This window comes from Helicoverpa zea, chromosome 7 (assembly GCF_022581195.2).
Source record: "Helicoverpa zea isolate HzStark_Cry1AcR chromosome 7, ilHelZeax1.1, whole genome shotgun sequence".
In the NCBI taxonomy this organism is placed as follows: domain Eukaryota; kingdom Metazoa; phylum Arthropoda; class Insecta; order Lepidoptera; family Noctuidae; genus Helicoverpa; species Helicoverpa zea.
The window spans coordinates 9281587-9302520 of NC_061458.1; the positions used below are offsets into that span (position 1 = coordinate 9281587).

A 20934-nucleotide genomic window follows, 5' to 3' on the forward strand; every position below is an offset into this window, starting at 1 on the left:
AAAGAAACGTAAAGTTTGTGTTTATTTATATTGAGGTTATGTTTGTGTCCGCGTTCGAAAAGATTTGATGCTTTTTCAAAAAACTTAAATTAAATGAATGTCTGAATAAACAAGGTTTGTGCGGCGCGAGGTTATGGAAATACGACCATTAGTGCTCCAAATAAACTGTTCATCCACGTTCCGCTGAATAAAAATCTTGGTTATCAAAGAATTGAGCGACCATAAAAGAGTCTACTTCTGGCAGATTGGAATCTATCAGCTTTCATAAATCCTTTCTCCATAATTTTTTAACAGTTGTATCACTTAAATGCAATTAACACACAGAACTTCACAGAAGCAAATAAACAAAACATTAATTCTGAGGTTATTTCGATATATCTGTCACTGTCAAATACTTGTCATTGTCAAATATAGAAAGGATGACGTCATCGGTCTCTTCTCGTCGTTTTTAATGGCGTGACGTCATAGGCTCTAAATTAAAATTTCATAAATTAATTAAAAAAAATATGGTCAGTTATAAATAATATAATATAGCTTATCGTGTTTCTAGTTTTGTGAACTTTCGGTGCATTTATTTATTTTTAACTAAATTAATACTAGGAAACAACCCTATTACAGTTTCCTATTTCAGCATTTTTTCGTCTGTAATCAATAAACATTGTTAGAGAGAGTTAGTAGAGTATGAAACGCATCATCTTAATTCAATTTTGTATTTCTAGAGCTCACGTTTTCTAATTCGTGACTCAGACAATTGTTATGAACTTTCATTTGAGATTCATACCACTACTATTATATACTAGTCTGAAACAAGGAATCGAGACTAAACCTGGGTATTTTTAATCTAATTACTAATAAATCAGTGCTAAATATAAAGTTATTTAGAGCGCATTATCACAAACACACCTATAGGTCTAAATCTAGAAATACAAAAATGTTGCAAGCAAGTGAACCTATTTTGCAAAAACTGGGCCCATTATACAAGTTACTGCCATGGTAAGCGGCACCTACTTATACCTACATACCTTTCTATTGTTACGGTTACAAAGTGATAGCAAAAAACCATGCTTGCACCTTGGTGCCTCTAGGTACAAGAGTAGGTATTTGTCACAACCTGGGTTATTCTTACAACTATTTTAGCTGTTGCTTTTAGACATCCTGTCCTGACGACGATAGGACCAAACTTACAAGAAGGTACTACCTACTCTTTCATTTATGGAACTAATGTTCCAAATCAGTCTAGGCGTCTTTGAAAAATCGATTATAAAAAATCAGCTTTTTTGGAAGTCGGTTAAAAGATAGAGACGAATCTGTAAGCGTTCTGTTAATAACCTGCGCACCTTATGTTCGATAGCAAACATATGTAGTAAGTATACAATCTGGAACGCCTTAATAACAACATTTATATGTAGACCTGCATTTTGCAGGTCTACATATAAGTGCAGTCGTTTATAAACCTGTCAAAGTATGTAACGTTGGGCAATATGATTTAGCTACAGTTACTTAGTTTTCGATGTGAAACGGTTGAAAAATTGCTACAAAGTAGTTTATGGCTTGGGTAACGTTTACAACTTAATAAGGGGTATAAATTTTCCACACAAAGTTTCATTGATTTCACTTTTATAATTAGCTGCAGAATGTTTTTTTTTTCTGTAAAGATAAGTAGGTGTCGGATCTCCCGACTGTCATTTCTTTCAAAACCAAAGATTTGAGGATTGGTTCTATGTAGGTTCTTTGTGTAGGTCTGTAATCAACATACCAAACCTTTCACTTTACCCATAGAGTTACCTTTCTTGGAGATGAGAAAACTGCATGAGATTGTACGAGTACAATGAAAAAACAATAGAAAGAAGTCTATTATGTACTAGCTTCTGCCAGCGACTTCGTCCGCGTTAGAGTCGGACTTTGTGCAATGAGAGGAAGAATAAACACCCCCTCCAATTATCTAAATCTATATATATACTTCCCCTGCCGACTTCGGCTATGGTGACTGCTTTCAGTTATCATTGAGAGAAGAGCTAGGATGATCAGCTCTTCTATGCGCCCTTTGATGGCTGCAGTACCCTATTTTATGTGTAAACGTGCGCGAGCATTGGCTGCACGTTAGGATACCGTCCACGTAGTTATAATGAATGGCTACTGGTGTTTTAGCCTTAAGAGCATCACGCTTCGCATCCAGTTCTGAGGATCAATGTTGCACCTTTTCATGTGTCTTTTCTGAACATCCTTGAAGCGTAAGAACTGGCCACCTTGTTTCCGTCTGCCGTTCTGGAGTTTAGAAAAGAAGATGCGTTTGGCCACCCTATCATCATCCATGCGTAGAACATGACCGCACCATCTGAGCTGTCGCCGCATCAGGTACGCTTCTATGCCGCAGACACTCGCGCGTCGTAGCACTTCGGTATTTCTAATCCGATCCGACCATTTGATTTTCAGAATGTCTCTTATGCACTTTAGATGAAATCGGTCCAGCGCCCGTATATGTTTCCGATAGAGGACCCATGTTTCAGCCGAGTATAAAAGATTTGGGAACACTATGGCCTTGTAAACGAAGATTTTTGTCGAAAGCTTCAAATCATGTGTGTGTAAGACCTTGGCTCGTAATTTACCGAAAGCAGCTGATGCAGCGCCAATGCGATGGTTTATTTCGGTATCAAGGTCACACTTGGATGTAATTGTGCTGCCCAGATATTTGAAGGTATTCACTTGCTTCAGCTCAGTATCGCCAATGTTTACCTTGATAGGTTCTGTAGCTCCTTGAGAGTCGATTGCCATTACCTCAGTTTTCTTAACACTGATTTTTAGACCGAAACGACAACAGACTTCCTGAAGGTTAGTCATCAGGTTCTGGAGCTCTTGTGCAGAGTTGGTAACAAAACACAGATCATCAGCGTACATGATCTCCGTTATAAGAGCATGAGATACTTTAGTATATGCTTTTAATCTGGCCAGGTTGAAAAGTCCCCCATCAGTCCTGAAACGTATTTTGATTCCAGCAGAAGTTTGTTTGAGTGCTTCACTGACAACGACAGAAAAGTAGAGAGCAAACAGTGTTGGCGCAAGCACACAACCTTGTTTGACCCCACAGGTGACAGGAAAGAACTCTGACTGGTCACCATTATAGGTAACACAGCAGGTCATCTCGTCGTGCAGAAGGCGAATCATTCTCACAAACTTCTCAGGACAACCTAATTTTGCCAGTAAAGTCCAGAGGGCTTCCCTCGGCACGCAGTCAAAAGCTTTTTCTAAGTCCACGAAGCACATACACAAAGGTTGGCCTTGTTCTCAGCTTTTTTCCTGGAGTTGCCTGATGGAAAAGATGGCTTCGCCGGTGCCCCTGTTAGGTCGAAACCCAAACTGAGTTTCTGGCAATATGGCTTCGGAGACTGGTAAAGCCGGTTGAGAAGAACTCTGGCAAATATCTTCCCAGGGACAGAGAGGAGCAATATACCCCGGTAGGAGTTGCAGTCGGAACGGTCTCCTTTGTTTTTATACAGTGTCTGTATACGGGATATTTTAAATTCAGGTGGTATTGTTTCCTCGTTCCAAATGCGATCAAAAATTTGCCAGATGTAAGTATGAAGTTGCTCCCCTCCGTATTTCAGCAGTTCTCCGGCGATGTTATCAACGCCAACTGCTTTTTTATTTTTCTGCTCTTTGATGGCTTGAACAACTTCAGCAAAAGTTAGTGGTTCAGCAAGCGACTCATTCGGCGGCAGAGGATGGATATGCCTTATATGCTCAAGATCTGCTGATCGATCTACATTGAGCAGGTGGTTAAAGTGCTCTGCCCAACGATCAAGTATATCCTGCTTAGCAGTGAGCTTTTGGGAACCATCTAGGGATCTTAACGGAGTGCAGTTTTTTATGGAAACGCCAATCAACTTACGCATTTCTTCATAGAAAGCGCCTAGTTGATGGGTATCTGCAAGCCACTGTATCTTTTTTGCCTTTTCAAGCCACCATCCATCTTTCATCTTCCTCGTTAATTTCCTTAAGGAATCACCACTACTTCGGACTTCTTGACTGGATTTATGATTTCCTTCATTACGCTTTATGAGTACACGATGCTGTTTAAATGCTTCAGTTAGGACCCTATCATTCTGGTCAAACCAGTCCTCGTTGTTTCGTTTTTTGTATCCTATGGTTTCCGTAGCCACAGTCAGTACGGTGGATGAGATCTGTTTCCATTTTGATATTAAGTCACCTTGCTGGGCATCAAACACATCTAGCGCATCTGTTAGGCCTTTCTGGTATTTTTCTTGAAGATCTTTACAATCCAGTCGATCTAAGTTGAGAGATATTGGTTTAGCCCTGCAGGGTCTTCGTGGTTCACAAAGGCGGAGTCTCAACTTAGTTACCAAAAGCCTGTGGTCTGTCCAGCAGTGCGCGCCGCGCATAACGCGTGTGATATGCACCTGGGAGATGTCCCTTCGTCGCGTTATCGCGTAATCGAGGAGCGGGTGCATCCAGGTGGTTTTGAATTTGTCGCGAAGCCTAAACAGAGTGTTTGTGATTGTGAGGTCGAATTGGGCACAGAGTGTGAGTAGTAATTGTCCGTTACTATTCATATTGCCCACACCATTCTACCACCATCACCTACGCGTACTGATGCGTACCTACTACTACTTTAAGAAATAAAATGTAAACTATTAATATTTTGTATTTAAACACTGCCAAAATAACTAATAGGTACTAACCTATTTTATAAAATAACAACAAAAGAAAGTTAAAAATAAATTATTTAAAACCTAAAAGTCACCCAATAAGGTTGAACACTCTGAACGTCTATTCGCATCAATCGCACCAACAGCCAAATATTGTATGAAGCTCGCGCAGTCACCGCGCCGCGAGTTGCGTCGAGCGCGGCGACCTTTGCACAAAAATGATCCTTATAGCATGATTCAGTATTCACGCGCGATGGCTTATTACCGTTTTTCATGTACAACGTTGGTGTTTCTTTACCGATTTATATAATTCTTTTTATAATGAATAGATAATAGTGTTAATTATTTTTAATAAGTGTGAGTGAGAGTGTTATAAACGTAACAGTAGTCAAATATAATCAGAAAGCTCCGAACTGCTAAGCTTCCGAGAGTTTTACGTGTTATTGTGAGTCAACCATAAAAGATAGACATATGCTGTCATGGGATATTTTTTACATAATTTTATGAAGAACATTTCTGTCATACATGGTTTCTGTGTAGCTGTAACCATTAGGGCAGCACACGCGACGGAAGCTTAAAAAATGGAGTAACTTCTCCCGTTTTCCCAACATTTACCTTCACTGCTCTGCTCCTATTGATCGTAGCGTGATGAAAAGTAGGTATCCTATAACCTGCCCAGGAGTATGAAGAATCATTGTACCAAGTTTCGTTGAAATCCGTCAAGTAGTTTTTGTTTCCATAACGAACATACATACAGACAGACAGACAGACAGACAAAAATTTTACTGATTGCATTTTTGGCATCAGTATCGATCACTATTCACCCCCTGATAGTTATTTTGGAAATATATTCAATGTACAGAATTGACCTCTCTACAGATTTATTATAAGTATAGATTACTTAATTATGTATTACTTAAGTTTCATAATATTTATTTCTTATTGCTTGATACAGATAATTAATTATCAGTCTTAAGGCAAATCTAACATTAATCAAGACGTATCCGTGGAAATATTTTCCTGATTATTTCATGTTATCAAGCCTTACCTACAACTAGATACTTACAAATTGAAATAGGTCAGAATTAAATCCTAGATACTTATAGAAAACCGATAGTTTATCAAGAATTAATTATGTAAAGCGCCTAATCCTGTAGATATACCGACTTAACTATTTTATTACGTAATTTTAATAGAGAAGAATTTGTACAATGTAGTTATTGTAACCTATTTGCCGAAAACACGTCTCTAAAATGAAAAGCCTTGAGAATGCACCTAAATATGTACCTACTAGAACAAGTCATGATGGATGACAGACAGCATAATTTTATTTTAGCTATTATTTTCATGAAATATCTACTAATTTATTAACTTTATCCCCAGGCCGAAGACTATGTGCAGGGGAGACCTACGCACGTCAGACCATGTTCCAAGTGTTCGCGGGCTTCATGCAAGCATTCCACGTGACCACTGCCGATGGAAAACCACTCCTCAAACCTGCCCGCAGGATACAGGGCATCATCACCACCATCCCCGAATTTTGGGTCAAAGTCAACGTCAGAAAATGAATGCAGCCTCTTTTGTTGAGTGTAAAATGTGTTTGATCTCTTTTTTTACCGGCTGCAATTTAGTCTATGCTACTATTAAAAAAAATTCTTAAGTGACACGTAAATGTATACGAATGGGCTTGTAGCCATTTACATTTTAAGATGTTAGTGATTATCTGCGTGGGCTTGATACGAGAAAAATTCTGTATTGTTAAATTATGCGTATCGTGGATATATTTTTGACAAAATGACATTGATATGGCCTCTGTAGTTTACCTTGACAGGGCGACCCATTCAGAGGCGCAACTAGATTTCTTTAAGCATTATTTTTTTTGCCTTGCATGGAGAGATAATATTTAATCTTTGCATGTGACACGTACAATTGAGTACTTAGTTCTAAAGTCAGAAAACCTGAATGTTTAATGATCTTCTGTTTGAACGTGTAGCCGTGTGCCACATAAGGTTAATTACTTTGCGTGCTTGTCTCACTAAACGACCATTATTTGACTACAAGTATCTTACATTGGTAAAAACGTAGCCTACTTATTAGAATTTTTGCAAGAGAGATGAGTTATGGCTGATTTAGTTATTTGTTTATGAGATTTTAGAAGAAGAGTTATGGCTTACTTTTTGTTAGGTTCGAAATAATGCCTACATATAGCAAATGTTGAGAAGGTAAAACACCTCAACACTATACAATTCACAACTTTTGCCTGGTTATGTCATAAGGACGGTGAAGGGTGATTTCATATTACCCCCAGAATTAATTAAAGTCTTTAAAGTTGATATCCCCAAGGACAGGTATGCCATCATTCAGTGTCGTGAACACGCGAAATACGTAATGATTTACGACCGTTGAAAATTCAATAAATTATTTTGTTGCAAACATAGTGAAGAAAGATGGCTGTTAACATAATGAATTCTTTATAAACATGCATCGTTAGTGTTGCGAAGAAAACTGTTATTTGCAAGTAGGGCAACCAAATCAAATGTAGGAACCGATACTAGACTATTGGTTCCTACATTTGACCAATAATTCGGATAATTGTCAATAACTCAACAAAATCCATTTAATACGATGTAAATCTTAATTTTTCTGTGTAGCAGTTAAAATTAGCAAAGATTTTAGGCACGAAGTTTTAGGTAGGTTTAGAAAATACATGTCCGAGCAAAGTCGGACGAATGGTTTCTCTACCAGCAGGCAAATATTTCAATAGCCTTATTGTTTCTGTTCAACTATATGCATTTCCTCCATAAAGCTACCTATCTTTGTATTACGAGATACACAAAGGCCACTATGTAAACATGTTTGGATAAAACGGTCAACGTCCATACTCCGTTTATATTTACCTACTTGCATATGACACATGGACTTAAACGTCACGTTCTCGTCAATGTCAGAACCATGTTCTTATTTTAAATTATGTTTTATTGTTTAATTTTATAAATTATGTATTCTGTTGTTTTCCTCGTATCAAGCCACCAGATTTTGCATTTAGAATTAAATGATGATATTAATAGAAATATGCTTAAAATATTGACGCTCAGTCTTAAAATAAGTAATTTAGCTGTTTTTGCTTCGCTAATTGCACCGAACGTGCTTTTAGCTTTGTATCTAAAAATAAGCAAACAATTACTGTGTATTTACCTTAAATAAAAGATACATAATTATTTTCTTGGTTTTCATTTAAGGACACAACAGTCATAGCAAGAAGAAAACGGTTACATAAATAAATACCTAAGTTTAAAATGAAATGCTGGACTATGAAGCAAGCTGTTGCTTATTAATTAATTTAAGTACGGAAAAAAGATTTTATATTATGATTTATATTCTATTATATCGATCTTTATAGCTAGGCAATTTTAATGGAGGAAGCTATTAACAAGAACAGTGGAGGACATTAATACCTACCTCAGATTAGAAGACTAATTAAAGCAGATCCCAAGGTTGTTTGTTTTGAATAATTTTAACATATCACTGCAGTGTGCAGAATTAAAAAAAGAAAGATTATATTGCTTGTTACGTATTGACGTTTGTGACATTACTTTCGGTAATCGGATCACAATCGGATTCTGTGCCAATAGCTAGTTGGTGTTTGTTGAGAAGTATTCACTATTTATCTGTTCACAGTTATTTCTTAAATGGGTACCTACTTATAGGTTTTCTATTAAAGCTGTTTTATGGCCATACGATTTGTAAATGCCCATGCGTGCCATAAAAATAGGTGAGCCATTGTAGAAGTCCTTGCATTAATAGTATCAGAATCTTGTTTGACTTGACCACTAAACAAGCGCAAGTCTTATGCGTAAGAGTGTAGAAATCCATACTTATAATTAAAATTAATCGATGGGTTTCGAGCCTTAGATTAGGTAGGTAGTTGAACTAAATATTCGTAGTTTAATAGTGTTTCAGCAGTTGCTACGAATTTTCTTCTGTATAGGTACCTACTTAGGATACCTACCTTACGAGGCAGAATAGAATAAGCTTATAAGAACCATGACATTACAAAAGACGCGATAGTAGGCTTAACAGACCTTACCAATCAGTGCGCGTCATCCAAAATTACAGTCATCAATCATGATATGCCATCAGAACTAGTCAGCTCTGAAATCTGCAAGTTATTACTGGTTTTTTTATACATAAATTTATGCAGCCTAAAAGTCATTTCGCAGTAAGAAAATCTGTCTTTCTAAACATGTAGACTTCAAGAATTTTTAAAAGTTTGCAGTTGCAAAAAAAAGCAAATATCTTATTAACGTAAACGACGTCTGATATCCTTTCTTACAGATTTTAGTTACGTATTTTGAACATCACGTAGGCGATATTACCTATCTCAGATTACCTATCTCAGATACCTAATTATTCTATTGATAGGTCTACAGGCGCTAGGCTTTTCACGTACCTAGTCACTGATATCTATTAGAGTGTTATCTTTCTTTATACATTATTTTGTATAGTTCGGCCATTCAGAGAATGCGTTCCTGACACGTCGCGATTGAACTGACGACGTAACTTTGCAATGGCGTTGCAGTTACGATAAAAATATTTTTGCTGGTTGTTTACCGTTTTAACAATTGAGGAGCATTAAAACAACATTATTATATCAATAATCAATGAATGTAGTTACGTCGTCAGTTCAATCGCGACGTGTCAGGAACGCATTCTCTGAATGGCCGAACTAGCAAACGTTTAAGGATATATGCATTACCTAAGTGATGAATTCGTTAAGTACGTAATTAATTTTTATTGCATCAGAAGATTACAAAAAGATTTATGATAAGAGACGGTCAGCTGACTTGAGGATTTTTGAATGAAAATAAGCCAAAAGAAAATATTTTGTCGAATGTGGATTTTCCTTTCCTTTACGTTTTAGGATTTAAATCGAATGGGTATAGTTCAGATAAGCTAGCCATGGATCAAGTAGGAAGGTAACCTATAGTATTTTATCAGGTTTTAGAAATAAGAATAATAAAAAAATCGTTTGAATTTCAAGTTTAAATTATTCAGTAAACATCAAGTTGCGTTATCGCAGAAATATAGATAAAATGTAATTTCTTTGCATTGTCATCGAACCCTGGCCTTGAAGATAAGCTACCTACGGGGTGATGTTTCAATTTATGTTTGTAAACACAATCGCCACACTTTCAAGCGAAGTTTTCATTTCAGTAAGCTAAAAAAGGGTCAATACTGAATCCGAATGGTCTTAATAATTGGATGAATGCGTATTAATAATGTATCTATGTTGAGACTGAAGTTAGAGCATTTAACAAGTGGAGTGGAGTGAAGACCTGCACAATGTGAGCAAGGGGACAAAATAGTTTTACATGCATCTATCTACCTTACGTTGATTTCTTCGGAGCGTGTTAGGAGGGAAGTACCGCTGACTATCACATAATATGGTTAATAATAATAGCCTATGTAAAGTTTATCGACATACATTGATAAGCAAGATTATAAAACATTGATATTTCTCTGTCAGACCGACCTATGATTGATCAGGTTACGCAATACTCGAGAAATACACGTGCTTAATTTTTAATTAATTACTGTACTAATTTATTAATGAAATAATTAATTGCTCAAGAGTTTTTTGCGCCCCTTCTTCTTCCTAGCAAAAACACATAGGTAGGAATGGTGAAGGGTGGTTTTGGAGGATGTCTTTTATAACTGTTTTACGTTTAAGTTTGAATTAGGTACCTACATGCATTATTTTACATGTCGGGTAACAGTTTCTACAGTACAGTTGCAGTTGTAATAGCGTGTAGATGTTTTATTCATTGAAATGCTTTATGCGATAGGTACCTAGTCAGCCCCTGAAAACAAGTGTCTACTTATCTGAAAAGACCCAAATAACGATTTAGGTAATAACTCCGCTGGGGATCATTATATTGATTAGAAATAATCACTTAAAATTTTTTGGCTAGCAACAGCAATTTACCGCAATTATGCAAGCCTACCTAATATAGCATACCTACCTTAATTATTATAATCCTTGAATGACGTTTATTAAACATTAACCTAAATATCTGTTGAAATTCAATTTCTGAATTTATTTGGTTGAAATTAGTTTTTGTATCCTCGTTCCAGAATGTTTTCGGATGCAATTTGAATTATTTAATTAAATAATGTCCCAATCAGTTGATATTTGAATGCCAATGCATAATTTAATTATAGATACCTACTTTTAAACCGGAAGTGGCCACACATTTTCCGTCGCTTGCACAGGAAATAGTGTAAAGATTAATTAATAAAATTACCATTTTATAAATATCATGCAAGTATTCTAGAAATGTTTTATTTTAGTAGGTAGGTAATGAGATATTAGTAAGTACCACGTAGGTAACTCTAATTATTTATCGATTGACCTAGTGGGTTAGGCTGTTCGATATATTAAAGTTAGTCATAAGGAAAAGCTTAATAAGGCTTAGTTCTGATTTGAATTCCATTGACAGGAATGAATTTTGTCTAAATACGTAAAGGGTAGGTAGGTAGGTAAGCATTTTAGTTTTTTGTAGATAAATGACTTCCGTTGTTAGCGTTTTATCAAATCTACTAAGCGTTGTTGAAGACCAAATGTTACGTAGTTTAAATGTTTGTAATACTTTGTATATCGATAGGTATTAATAATAGAGGAAAGAAATAGGTTTCAGTACCAACTAGGTAGATACCTACTTTATTCTTTACACGCCTTATAGGTACAGACATACCGATTACATTATCTGAAGAAGCAGTTTACCTGGTCAAAATCCACATTAAACTAACATTACTCTGTGTACTGTGAATTGTTTAACGTTTGTGAGTATAATTATTTTACTTCAACAAAGTGTTAATTTTATAGTTGGTTTCATAGTTCGAGCCTATCTTAATGTTTGTTCATTGACGTTTACTGATAACGGGTGTTAAGTTGCTTCGTAGTTATTATCTTGACAGCTCATCCAGACTTTTCTAGAAGTCAAATGTCAATAGTCCCAGGTCAATCTCAATACAATGAAGTTCTGTGAATTGTGTGTATGTAGGTATTTCCTTGGTTTGCTTTCTTTCATTAGGCATTCCAAATTTTAATGTGCTTGAGACATCGTAAGAGGGCGACCAAAACTTTTGTGCTTAGTCAATAATTGTCTCTTTTGTGGTGAAAGTTAACAGAATGCTTCTGTAAAAAGGAGACATTGGTAAATTCATCATCATCATCAGCCTTTATTTAATTTGCCTTTTTTGAAGTGAGTTAACAAGTCCAGGTTTCTTCATGACGTTTTCCTTAACCATTGCTAAGTTATTCGCTTCAAAGATAAACTTAGAAGCTATATTAAGCCTGGGCTGGAATCAAAACCGCACTCCCATACTTGAGACCACGACTCAAGTCAACATTGCTCAATTGATCAGCACGTCTGGCCACCTCGCCTCCTTGTTGACCCCTGTCAGTATCCCCTCGCTCAGTTAAACGAGCTCAATGTATTCAATTTACCACGGCATCACCCTCTGTGTAAGGATTCTTAGGACCAGCGTGAATTGGTCCACAGTTTTCATTATTAATTACGCATGCCAGACACAGCTCAGTCTTCTAAACAATTTTACAGGGAAACAAATGAGCTGATAGATAAATTAGTATTGTTGTACCAAAAATCGGTAAACATAATGTCTTATTTTAATCCCTTTTTAATTCTGTTAAACACTAAAATGAACTTTGTAGCGCTAAACTGTCAAGCTAATTCCCATTTATGCCTGGTTGAACAAGATTTTTGTTACACATACAATAAGGGATCAGTCTGATCAAAATATCCCAAGAAACATCCTATAACTTCGTCACAATCATCAGAAATTCAAACGTCACGTCAAAATATTGAAGATTAATCGGATTAGCCGATTATGATCTGGTAGCAATACCTAAATATTATTTGTTTTTCAATCTGAAAAGCTTTACTCATTAGGTAGGCAGGTAGTTTGTGTTTTTATTGATTAATTTTAATAAAATAAGACTAAGTAAAATATTTTGCCAGCACACCCAAGATCGGAACCAAAATAAACTAGTGATAAGGTAGACCAATTTTAATATACGTAAATAAAGATAATAAGAAAAAACATAAAAACATACAACTTTACGTTAAGTAAGTCAAATAAACAATTTATGTGTCAACATGGACAACTTACGTCTAATTTATTCAATAATATTTATTTAGCGACTGCCGCTCTTATCTATTGAAAATAGGTAGCCTATCTTATCGGAAAATCTAGTAGGTAGGTATCTTTATCTGCCATTAACACTGCAAGTCTGGAAGAGAGTATAGTGCTATTGATTTTGATTCAATTTTTTACTTCATCCCTAGTTCTTAAAGTATAGGTACAAAATCAAAATCATTATTCAAACTTGGCTGCAAAACAGCACTTTTCGAACGTCAAAAAAAAATTACATAAGACAGCCCCCAAAACGCCCACCCTTCACCACTTCTTATGTGTTTTTGCTGGGAAGAAGAAGTGGCGCAAGAAACTCCCCAGCAACACATGTCTGTCTGTAGGTTAAAAGAACCTTTCAACAAAGTACAGTGAGTATATTGCAGTATGCAATACGCAATATTGTCATAAAATAAAATTACATTTATAAATGATTTATAAAATCCACCACATGCTAGCTAGCACTCACCCTACGTAACTTGTCTACGGTACTGCGCCTACATCCAGTTTGTACATTCCGAATTAAAAAAAAAAACATGAATGCAGTTTGTATTAATTGGCTATTTAATTCATAATTCTATGGTCAGAAGACTTTCATTTCAAGAATGAACATGTCGATTTTAAAGATAAATGGGTAGGTAGGTATGTTAATTAAAACATTCATTCAACTGATAAAACTTATTATCTTGAAATTGTTAATTAATAAATAACCCAAAGGAACAAAGAAATACTAAATTAGCTGTGAAAATGTGACGTCAGAAACATCTGCATCATTGTACGATGGATGATGTGATTCTCGCTATCGCAGCTGTAGGCTTGGAGATTAAAAGCATGTAACTACAAAAACAAAATGATAATTATGTGATTTATCGTATACTAACCATTTTATTAGCTTATTGTTGATTTCTGTAATAATTCACTCATTAATGGGAATATTAACTGCAACACTAAAATACAATAATCGCAGGTGATGATGATGTCCTCCTAGCCGATTATCGGCTACGGCGGCTGTTCTCATGTAAGGAGATTAGCCAACTACGCAGGACATATTATAGTGCACGAGCATTTGCGCAGACACAGGTGCACTCACTATTCCTTAACTCTCATAGCCCGATGGGACGGTAATCCGACACGACCGGAGAGAGATCAGGCGCAGGACCGACATTTACGTGCTCTCCGATGCACGGGTGTATCAATCACCAGCTTCCAGGCTCCGGGCTGCTTTGTGAAAGTCTTCTAAAACCCACAAAGCGATTTCGGCCCGACTCGGGAATCGAACCCGAGACCTCGTGCTCAGCAGCCGCACTTGCGACAGCTAGACCAACGAGGCAGGTGCTGAATCGCAGGTACCTATGTAATAAGATCTATTTTGGTCGAGTCGAGTCAAGAATCTAAAAGATCCTTCACCTCCACCATTCAATCAGATAACCAATTCAAATAAACTGGATTTGATATAATTATAAACAACCAATTTAAACCAGTAGGTTATTAAACAAGTTTAGCACCAAATTGTTGTGGTAGTCACAATTTTGTTGTCAGCACCATTCAGAACCAGTAAAATAACAATAAATAAATTATGTATGAACAAATAAATATTTAAACTAAATTGCGTTCAATTTAGTTTTTTAATGCACCACATCCTAGCCAAGACTCAGAAACGTAAAACATGTATGAAAATGACCTGTGTAAGTCACGTTATGACCACGTGTTCTATAGATTTTAAATGTAATTTCCATACGTTTTTTTACGAGATAAGTATTACAGCCTATATGATTGAAGAAAGACATCTTGGCTAATGAATGATGTCTGGGAATGGGTGATCGTGACCTACTGGCTTAGTTTTCACTCATCGTCTGTCATTATCTCTCTCAATTTCTAAAAAATAATGCTATGTGCATTAACAGGTATACCTATCTTTCTGTAGATTAGTATATTATATTTGGATCAATGCTACTTAGCTTCTTTAAGAACGGTTTGGCACATGATAGCAATAATTATTTAAAACTAGCTTCTGCCAGCGGTTTCACCCGCATCCCGTGGGAACTACTTCCCGTACCGGGATAAAAATAATCCTATAGCCTTCCTCGATAAATGGGCTATCTAACACTGAAATAAATTTTCAAATCGGACCAGTAGTTCCTGAGATTAGCGCGTTCAAACAAACAAACAATCAAACAAACTCTTCAGCTTTATAATATTAGTATAGATAACCATGGTCCTGGTTTAACCTCACCACACTACACTCAAAATCTTTTATAACGACATTGAAGGGACTACTCATATTTAGTCGTAAAAACCGATAGTTTTAATAACCAGTGACAAGTATAGCATATAAAATTCAGTCAGGTCCTTTGATTTTGGTTAGTTTAACAGGTATGTTTTACTAAACGATGTCGCCATAAACAGTTTTGACTGTAAGTAGGTACTTGCAACTGATTTGACCGATTAATTCGGAATAGTCCTAAAACCGTATTATTGTCATACAAATTGTACTATTTCATCCACTGGAAGTTGTTATACATGAGCTAACGTATCTAATTAATAATTATCGATTTATTTGAATAAATTATCATATAAATTCGTAATTTATGCACAATTTTGGTTTTATTTTTATACTATCAGCACAGAGTACGCATTTATTTATTAAATAGATAATGAATGACCATGTCACGACAGGATGTTGGCTAAACGATACGGAATCGAAATATGCCTACTTGATTTTTTCTTGGGCGGATTTTGTACCTATGTAATTGTTCTTTTTTTCGTTTCCTTTGTTAATTTGCATTTTCCAAACTTCTGTCCTTACCGTCATAATATGATAATTTATTATAATTCTTGCCTCCATAATTAGCCTAAACCTTAGTCAATAAAACTTGTTGTTTGTATTCAGGTAACGTCGACCGGGCACCTCGGTTCTATGAACTGTGGTCATTGTGATTGTCATAAAAGTACGAGACAATATGGCTAATGGCCGATATTTAAAAAGGTAGGTACTAATTATTATTTAAATCCCGATAGGTATATGTTATGGAAGTGCAGACGAGTGCATATTTTTCACTGATAGTTTTAACTATTTGTGGAACATACAATACGTTTACCCCAATTATCTCCGCAGTTTAAAGATAAACATTTAAAACTAAATTCTTTCGGGAAGATAAGCAAGTGGAGCACGTTTTTTTCGAAAACAACAAAATAAGCTAACCGAAATTATCAAATGACGGGTCAAAGAGCAATTTCTCAGATGTCCAGTCATTAGCTCATCAGGAACACATCATAAGCATCCTGTTCCACGTTATCGTTTATACATATGTCCTTCTGTTTCTACGTGGGGCGTCCGGACCTGTTCTGAGAATTAGCAATTCCGTACATTAGGTAACTACCTATGTTGTTTCATATGCCATCAATTTGTTTCAAATCGTAGCCCTCAAATTATGGCTCCTTCGGTTCCTGCAATGCTCTAAAATTGCTGCATTGGGCATTCTCCCTAAAAGTCCCACATTTTCGAGTCTTTTCCCTTCACCTTCAGCATGTTAAAATAAGGCTGTTGGTACTAACCCACTTTAGCCCACTGACACTATGTTATCTGGAATGTGGTACAGACAGTCCCATTTATGATATTTTCTACTGGTTCCCTATACATATGTAAAGCTAGAAGACACCCTTACCCTAACTGCTGCAGCAGACGTCTATTATATGATTACGTCAAGAGGAACACTTGTAACGATTTCCTTCTTGACCGTTTATTTTAGCGGTCATTGTGACTCATGTACACGATGCATGATATTGTAGACTAGTTTTTCGTGAAACTGTAAAACATTTTCGTGCAATAATTAGGTGACAAAGAAATCTTTTTTCCTTGTGTTAAGTTAGCTATTTATCATGTACCTACATGTAGATTTAAGTAAGGTTACTAAGGTGATCATTACAGTATGTCACCTTTGGAGGTTGCGGGTGTTCCAGCTGATAATTATATAGCATTTATAGAAACTAAGTGCATGATTGTAGTACACAAGTAACAATTTAATGTGAACTAACTTCAAAGTAACGTGAACAATGAGGAGACTCCCATTACCAATTCAATTTTACATATGCACCGGTAATTGTTCGTATTTTATTTTTTGGATACTATCAGCATAAACGATAACAATAATAATTAAAATACTTCGATATGTGCGCGTGAAACTAAGGCCAAAGTTGAATGTTATCAAAAACGTATTTAAAAAACCGGCCAAGTGCGAGTCGGACTCGTGCACGAAGGGTTCCGTAAATTACAGTTAAATCAACCTATCTCAAAAACTATAAGAGATACTTTGATCAAACCAAAAATCGTTGAAAGAGTTAATTAGCATGCATCACCTCTATTTTTTTTAGAATTTTATACCCCGTAGTTATAAAAATAGAGGGGGGGGGGACATACTTTTTACGACTTTGAGAGCTGATATCTCAAAAACCGTTCACTTTAAGAAAAATGTTTTTTAGAAAACTTTATATCATTTTAAAAGACCTTTCCATTGATACCCCACACGGGTATGTACATCGAAAAAAAAAAATTCATCCCTCAGTTACATGTATGGGGGGCCCCACCCCCAATTCTTTTTTTTACTATTTAGTGTCATATTTTTGTAGCGGTTCATACAACACATATTCCCATCAAATTTCATCACTGTAGTACTTATAGTTTCCGAGTAAATCGGCTGTGACAGACGGACAGACGGACAGACGGACATGACGAAACTATAAGGGTTCCGTTTTTGCCATTTTGGCTACGGAACCCTAAAAACAGCCAAAATTTAGATAAAGTAGATAATTTCCGTATGGAAACTCACTGAAAAGGAATAAGTACGTGAGTGCAATAATCAAATTATCTATAGGCTTATCTGGACTAATACTGCTAGAAAAAAAAATCGTACAGCGCGAAACTAGAAGATAAAAATAACTCCTCAAAAATAGGAAAAAATCTGAAAGAAATTGGGTGGATTTTGGCCGATATATTTTATCTTACACAAACGCATTCCGTAATAGCTTATTTAGATAACACATTTTAAGACAGGTAGCGGTGACCAATGCGAGGTGTTGTTCCAAATCGTTTTTTCAGCGGCTATCGGATTGGCTAATAATGCTTAATTAACTTATCTAACGTGAAATCTAATTCGGCCTATTATATTTATCAGGTGCGCCATTTTAATCCATGTTAATCTGCTCGTATGTGCTTTGTAATCCATGTTTTTACGCATTAATCATACATAAGCTTTGTGTTACAATACTGATGTACTTTCAACAAGTTACTGTGTTGAAAAAATTGGGACTGTGCCAACTTAGGACACAAAAAACGGGAGATAAAAAATGCGGAAAGCGCTAAATCCAGTCTTAATTTATATTAAGGCCATAACCTGTCTAGGAACCAGTATATACGAGCAGGAACTTGATGCGATGCTAAATATAGATGTGGAATAATAATAGCGTGTGACAAAAAACTAGTAGGTATACAATCTATTACATAACTAGCTGTTGCCCGCAACTTCGTCTGCGTGGGCAATATAGAATCGTCAAAATACTACTTATCCCGTAGGTGCATTCTTTCACGTGACAGTATAATTAGGATTAGCACTTAGCAGTCGCATAGATTCATTGATCAAGGTTGTGTTGTGGATGTGACCATTTATCTAAACAAAAGAAGTAAAGTTTGTGTCGTTGTTCAGCCAATTTGGAAAATTATTACGTATGGTGCGTAAGTAATTTTCACAGGAAACAGCTATAATCTATGTCTACATGCTTTGAGTCTGACAAAGCTGTCATTTGTACATTTTCTGCAGCTGCTGCGACTAATCAGAAGCCAGAAAGTCTGTCAGGCTTACCATAATATGGATATCGTCTTGTGTAGTTGACTGGATTGTAGGTAAGTAGTCGCTCCAAGCAAAATATTGGTACTCAAACAGATTCGGTGACTGGAAGCCAACACCAACATAGTTGGGGAATAGCTGGATGGATGATAAAATGAGTCATCATCATCAGCAGGCGCATAGGGTAGGATAGTTTCACTTACTCATGGTAAGGCTGACCCCACATTAGGCGTGCGCGATCCTCGGGCGTGTGAGTAGCGCGGGCGTCGCGAGCGCGCTGCGTGAACGTCGCGTTTTGCTGCCCTGCGGCATGTGTGAAGAGTGCAAGCGACGCGCTCGCGGCAAGCACGCGGCGCTCGAGTTGCGTTCTTACCCCTTCGCCTGCTATCCCTTATCCGCCTTATCCGCCCGCTAAACGCCTTAGCAGTTAAACGTCAAGGAGAGCGGCGCGTGCGCGCCGCGAGCGCGCTGCAAATGCCGCAGGGCAGCAAAACGCGACGCTCACGCAACGCGCTCGCGACGCACGCGCGGCGCCCGCGCTACTCACACGCCCGAGGATCGCGCACGCCTAATATGGTGGCCTAAGCCGAGACTCCACCGAAATGTTTGCATTAGTTCACGAATAGGCAAAATGTACGCATCTGTGAGAATCCACTTCATGTGTTCGTACTTGAAACCTGTAGTTTTGCCAAGATTTTCAGAATGTACGCTCGCAATTTGTCATTTCTTGGTGGAGCCAGCAAATCAAAAGAAACATAAGTGTTGTATACTGTGCGTCACTACCGCACACCGGGAAAATTTCGCTCTTGCGGAGGACGTTTATATACCATATTTTGTGTCACACGTAAACAGGACGACAGTAAGTATCCACCGAAACACTTTCAAAGATCTGATGAACGAACAAATCAGACCTGACTTGGTCACCTGGGGCCAATCAGAGCTATATGAAGCGATAATACGCTTTGGCTCCTACTGTTATTGTGGTTTCTGAAAATTTATTCACCTCATTCAACGATGAATGTAATTCTAATGGTACTATTAAGAACACTTGCTTAGCGCAGAAGCTGACGTTGGCAGGTCAACTCTTTTGACTTCTCTAATAGGATACCATTGGTTTTTGTGCAATGCACACCTGCAATGCATGCTGGATTAGGATAGGATATAGGTGGATAGGATTTGCAACAGAGAACAATTCTGTCTTTGTGATTAAATGATATCAAACGTAGTTTTATATAAAAGGTGTTTTTTAGGGTTTTTAGACTGGGCTCGGGTCTTACTGAGACTGTTCGTAATCGTGAACTTCGTCGTGAAAATCGTGAACTATTTGCGATCAGAAGTTGAAAGTAAGCATGTCTCTGGTATGCGGCGCGTAATTTGTACGTTTTCAGACGCATAAAGCATTTTACGTGTGTATGGTATTAAATAGAGAGAGCTCCCATTTCTTATCTGCACTTTGTATCTGGGCTTGTTTTTAAAGCTACAGAATCCTACATTACCTTCCTCACGCTTAGCAGCGCTTGCGAGAGATAGATCCTCATTTCTTCTAGGATTAAGTTTACATATTTTGCATCAGAAAAAATAATTAAGGTCTACTTAATACTACTCACTCAAAGTAATTTGTTTTAAGGCCACCACATTAGTGGAAGATAAGCTAAACTATGTTTATGAAAAAATCCTGATATGAACTCCATCTGTAACTTTAAATGATAATTAATTGTTCCACTAAAGTCATCATTTTTGACATAATGTTCAAAAAATAATTTAGATGGCACCGTTTTAAATTTGGCTGAGAACTATTAATTTTCTTTTCATCAAGGTAATAATTATAGTTGGATTTTGATGTGGCACGGCAAACTGACAAACACTATTGAAATGTCTATCGAAAAATTACACTACGTGTTAAAATATGGTGAATTACGGAAAATACACAACTCCATCTGTTGAAATAATAATCCTCTATAAAGAATGTATGGTAATATTACCTCGCTCCTTTGACAAATTTGATGTATTTTATTTACCACAGATGGAGCTACTTTAACCTTTTTTTTTTTTTTTTTTTTTTTTTTTTTTTATCGACGTAAAATCATCAAATGACCCCTCCCGCTGTGGGTTAGCAGCGGTGAGGGAGTGTCAGACTCTTACTGACTAAAATCGTCGTGTTCCGTCATAGGCCTTTTATGTACCAGGGCCGCGGTATCTCTTTCGAACAACCCGCA

The 20934-nt window shown here is 36.8% G+C and overlaps 1 protein-coding gene across 1 annotated transcript in view; it reads left to right on the forward strand.

The window, feature by feature from the left end:
• The window catches only part of LOC124631788 (probable cytochrome P450 304a1), a 29776-nt gene extending 21894 nt beyond the window's left edge, over nt 1–7882 (forward strand). Inside the window, exon 9 of the mRNA XM_047166391.1 lies at nt 6048–7882. Within this exon, the coding sequence (XP_047022347.1) occupies nt 6048–6232 (185 nt within the window). The 3' untranslated portion in view covers nt 6233–7882. The remainder of the gene's footprint in view (nt 1–6047) is intronic.
• The last annotated feature ends 13052 nt before the right edge of the window (nt 7883–20934 follow it).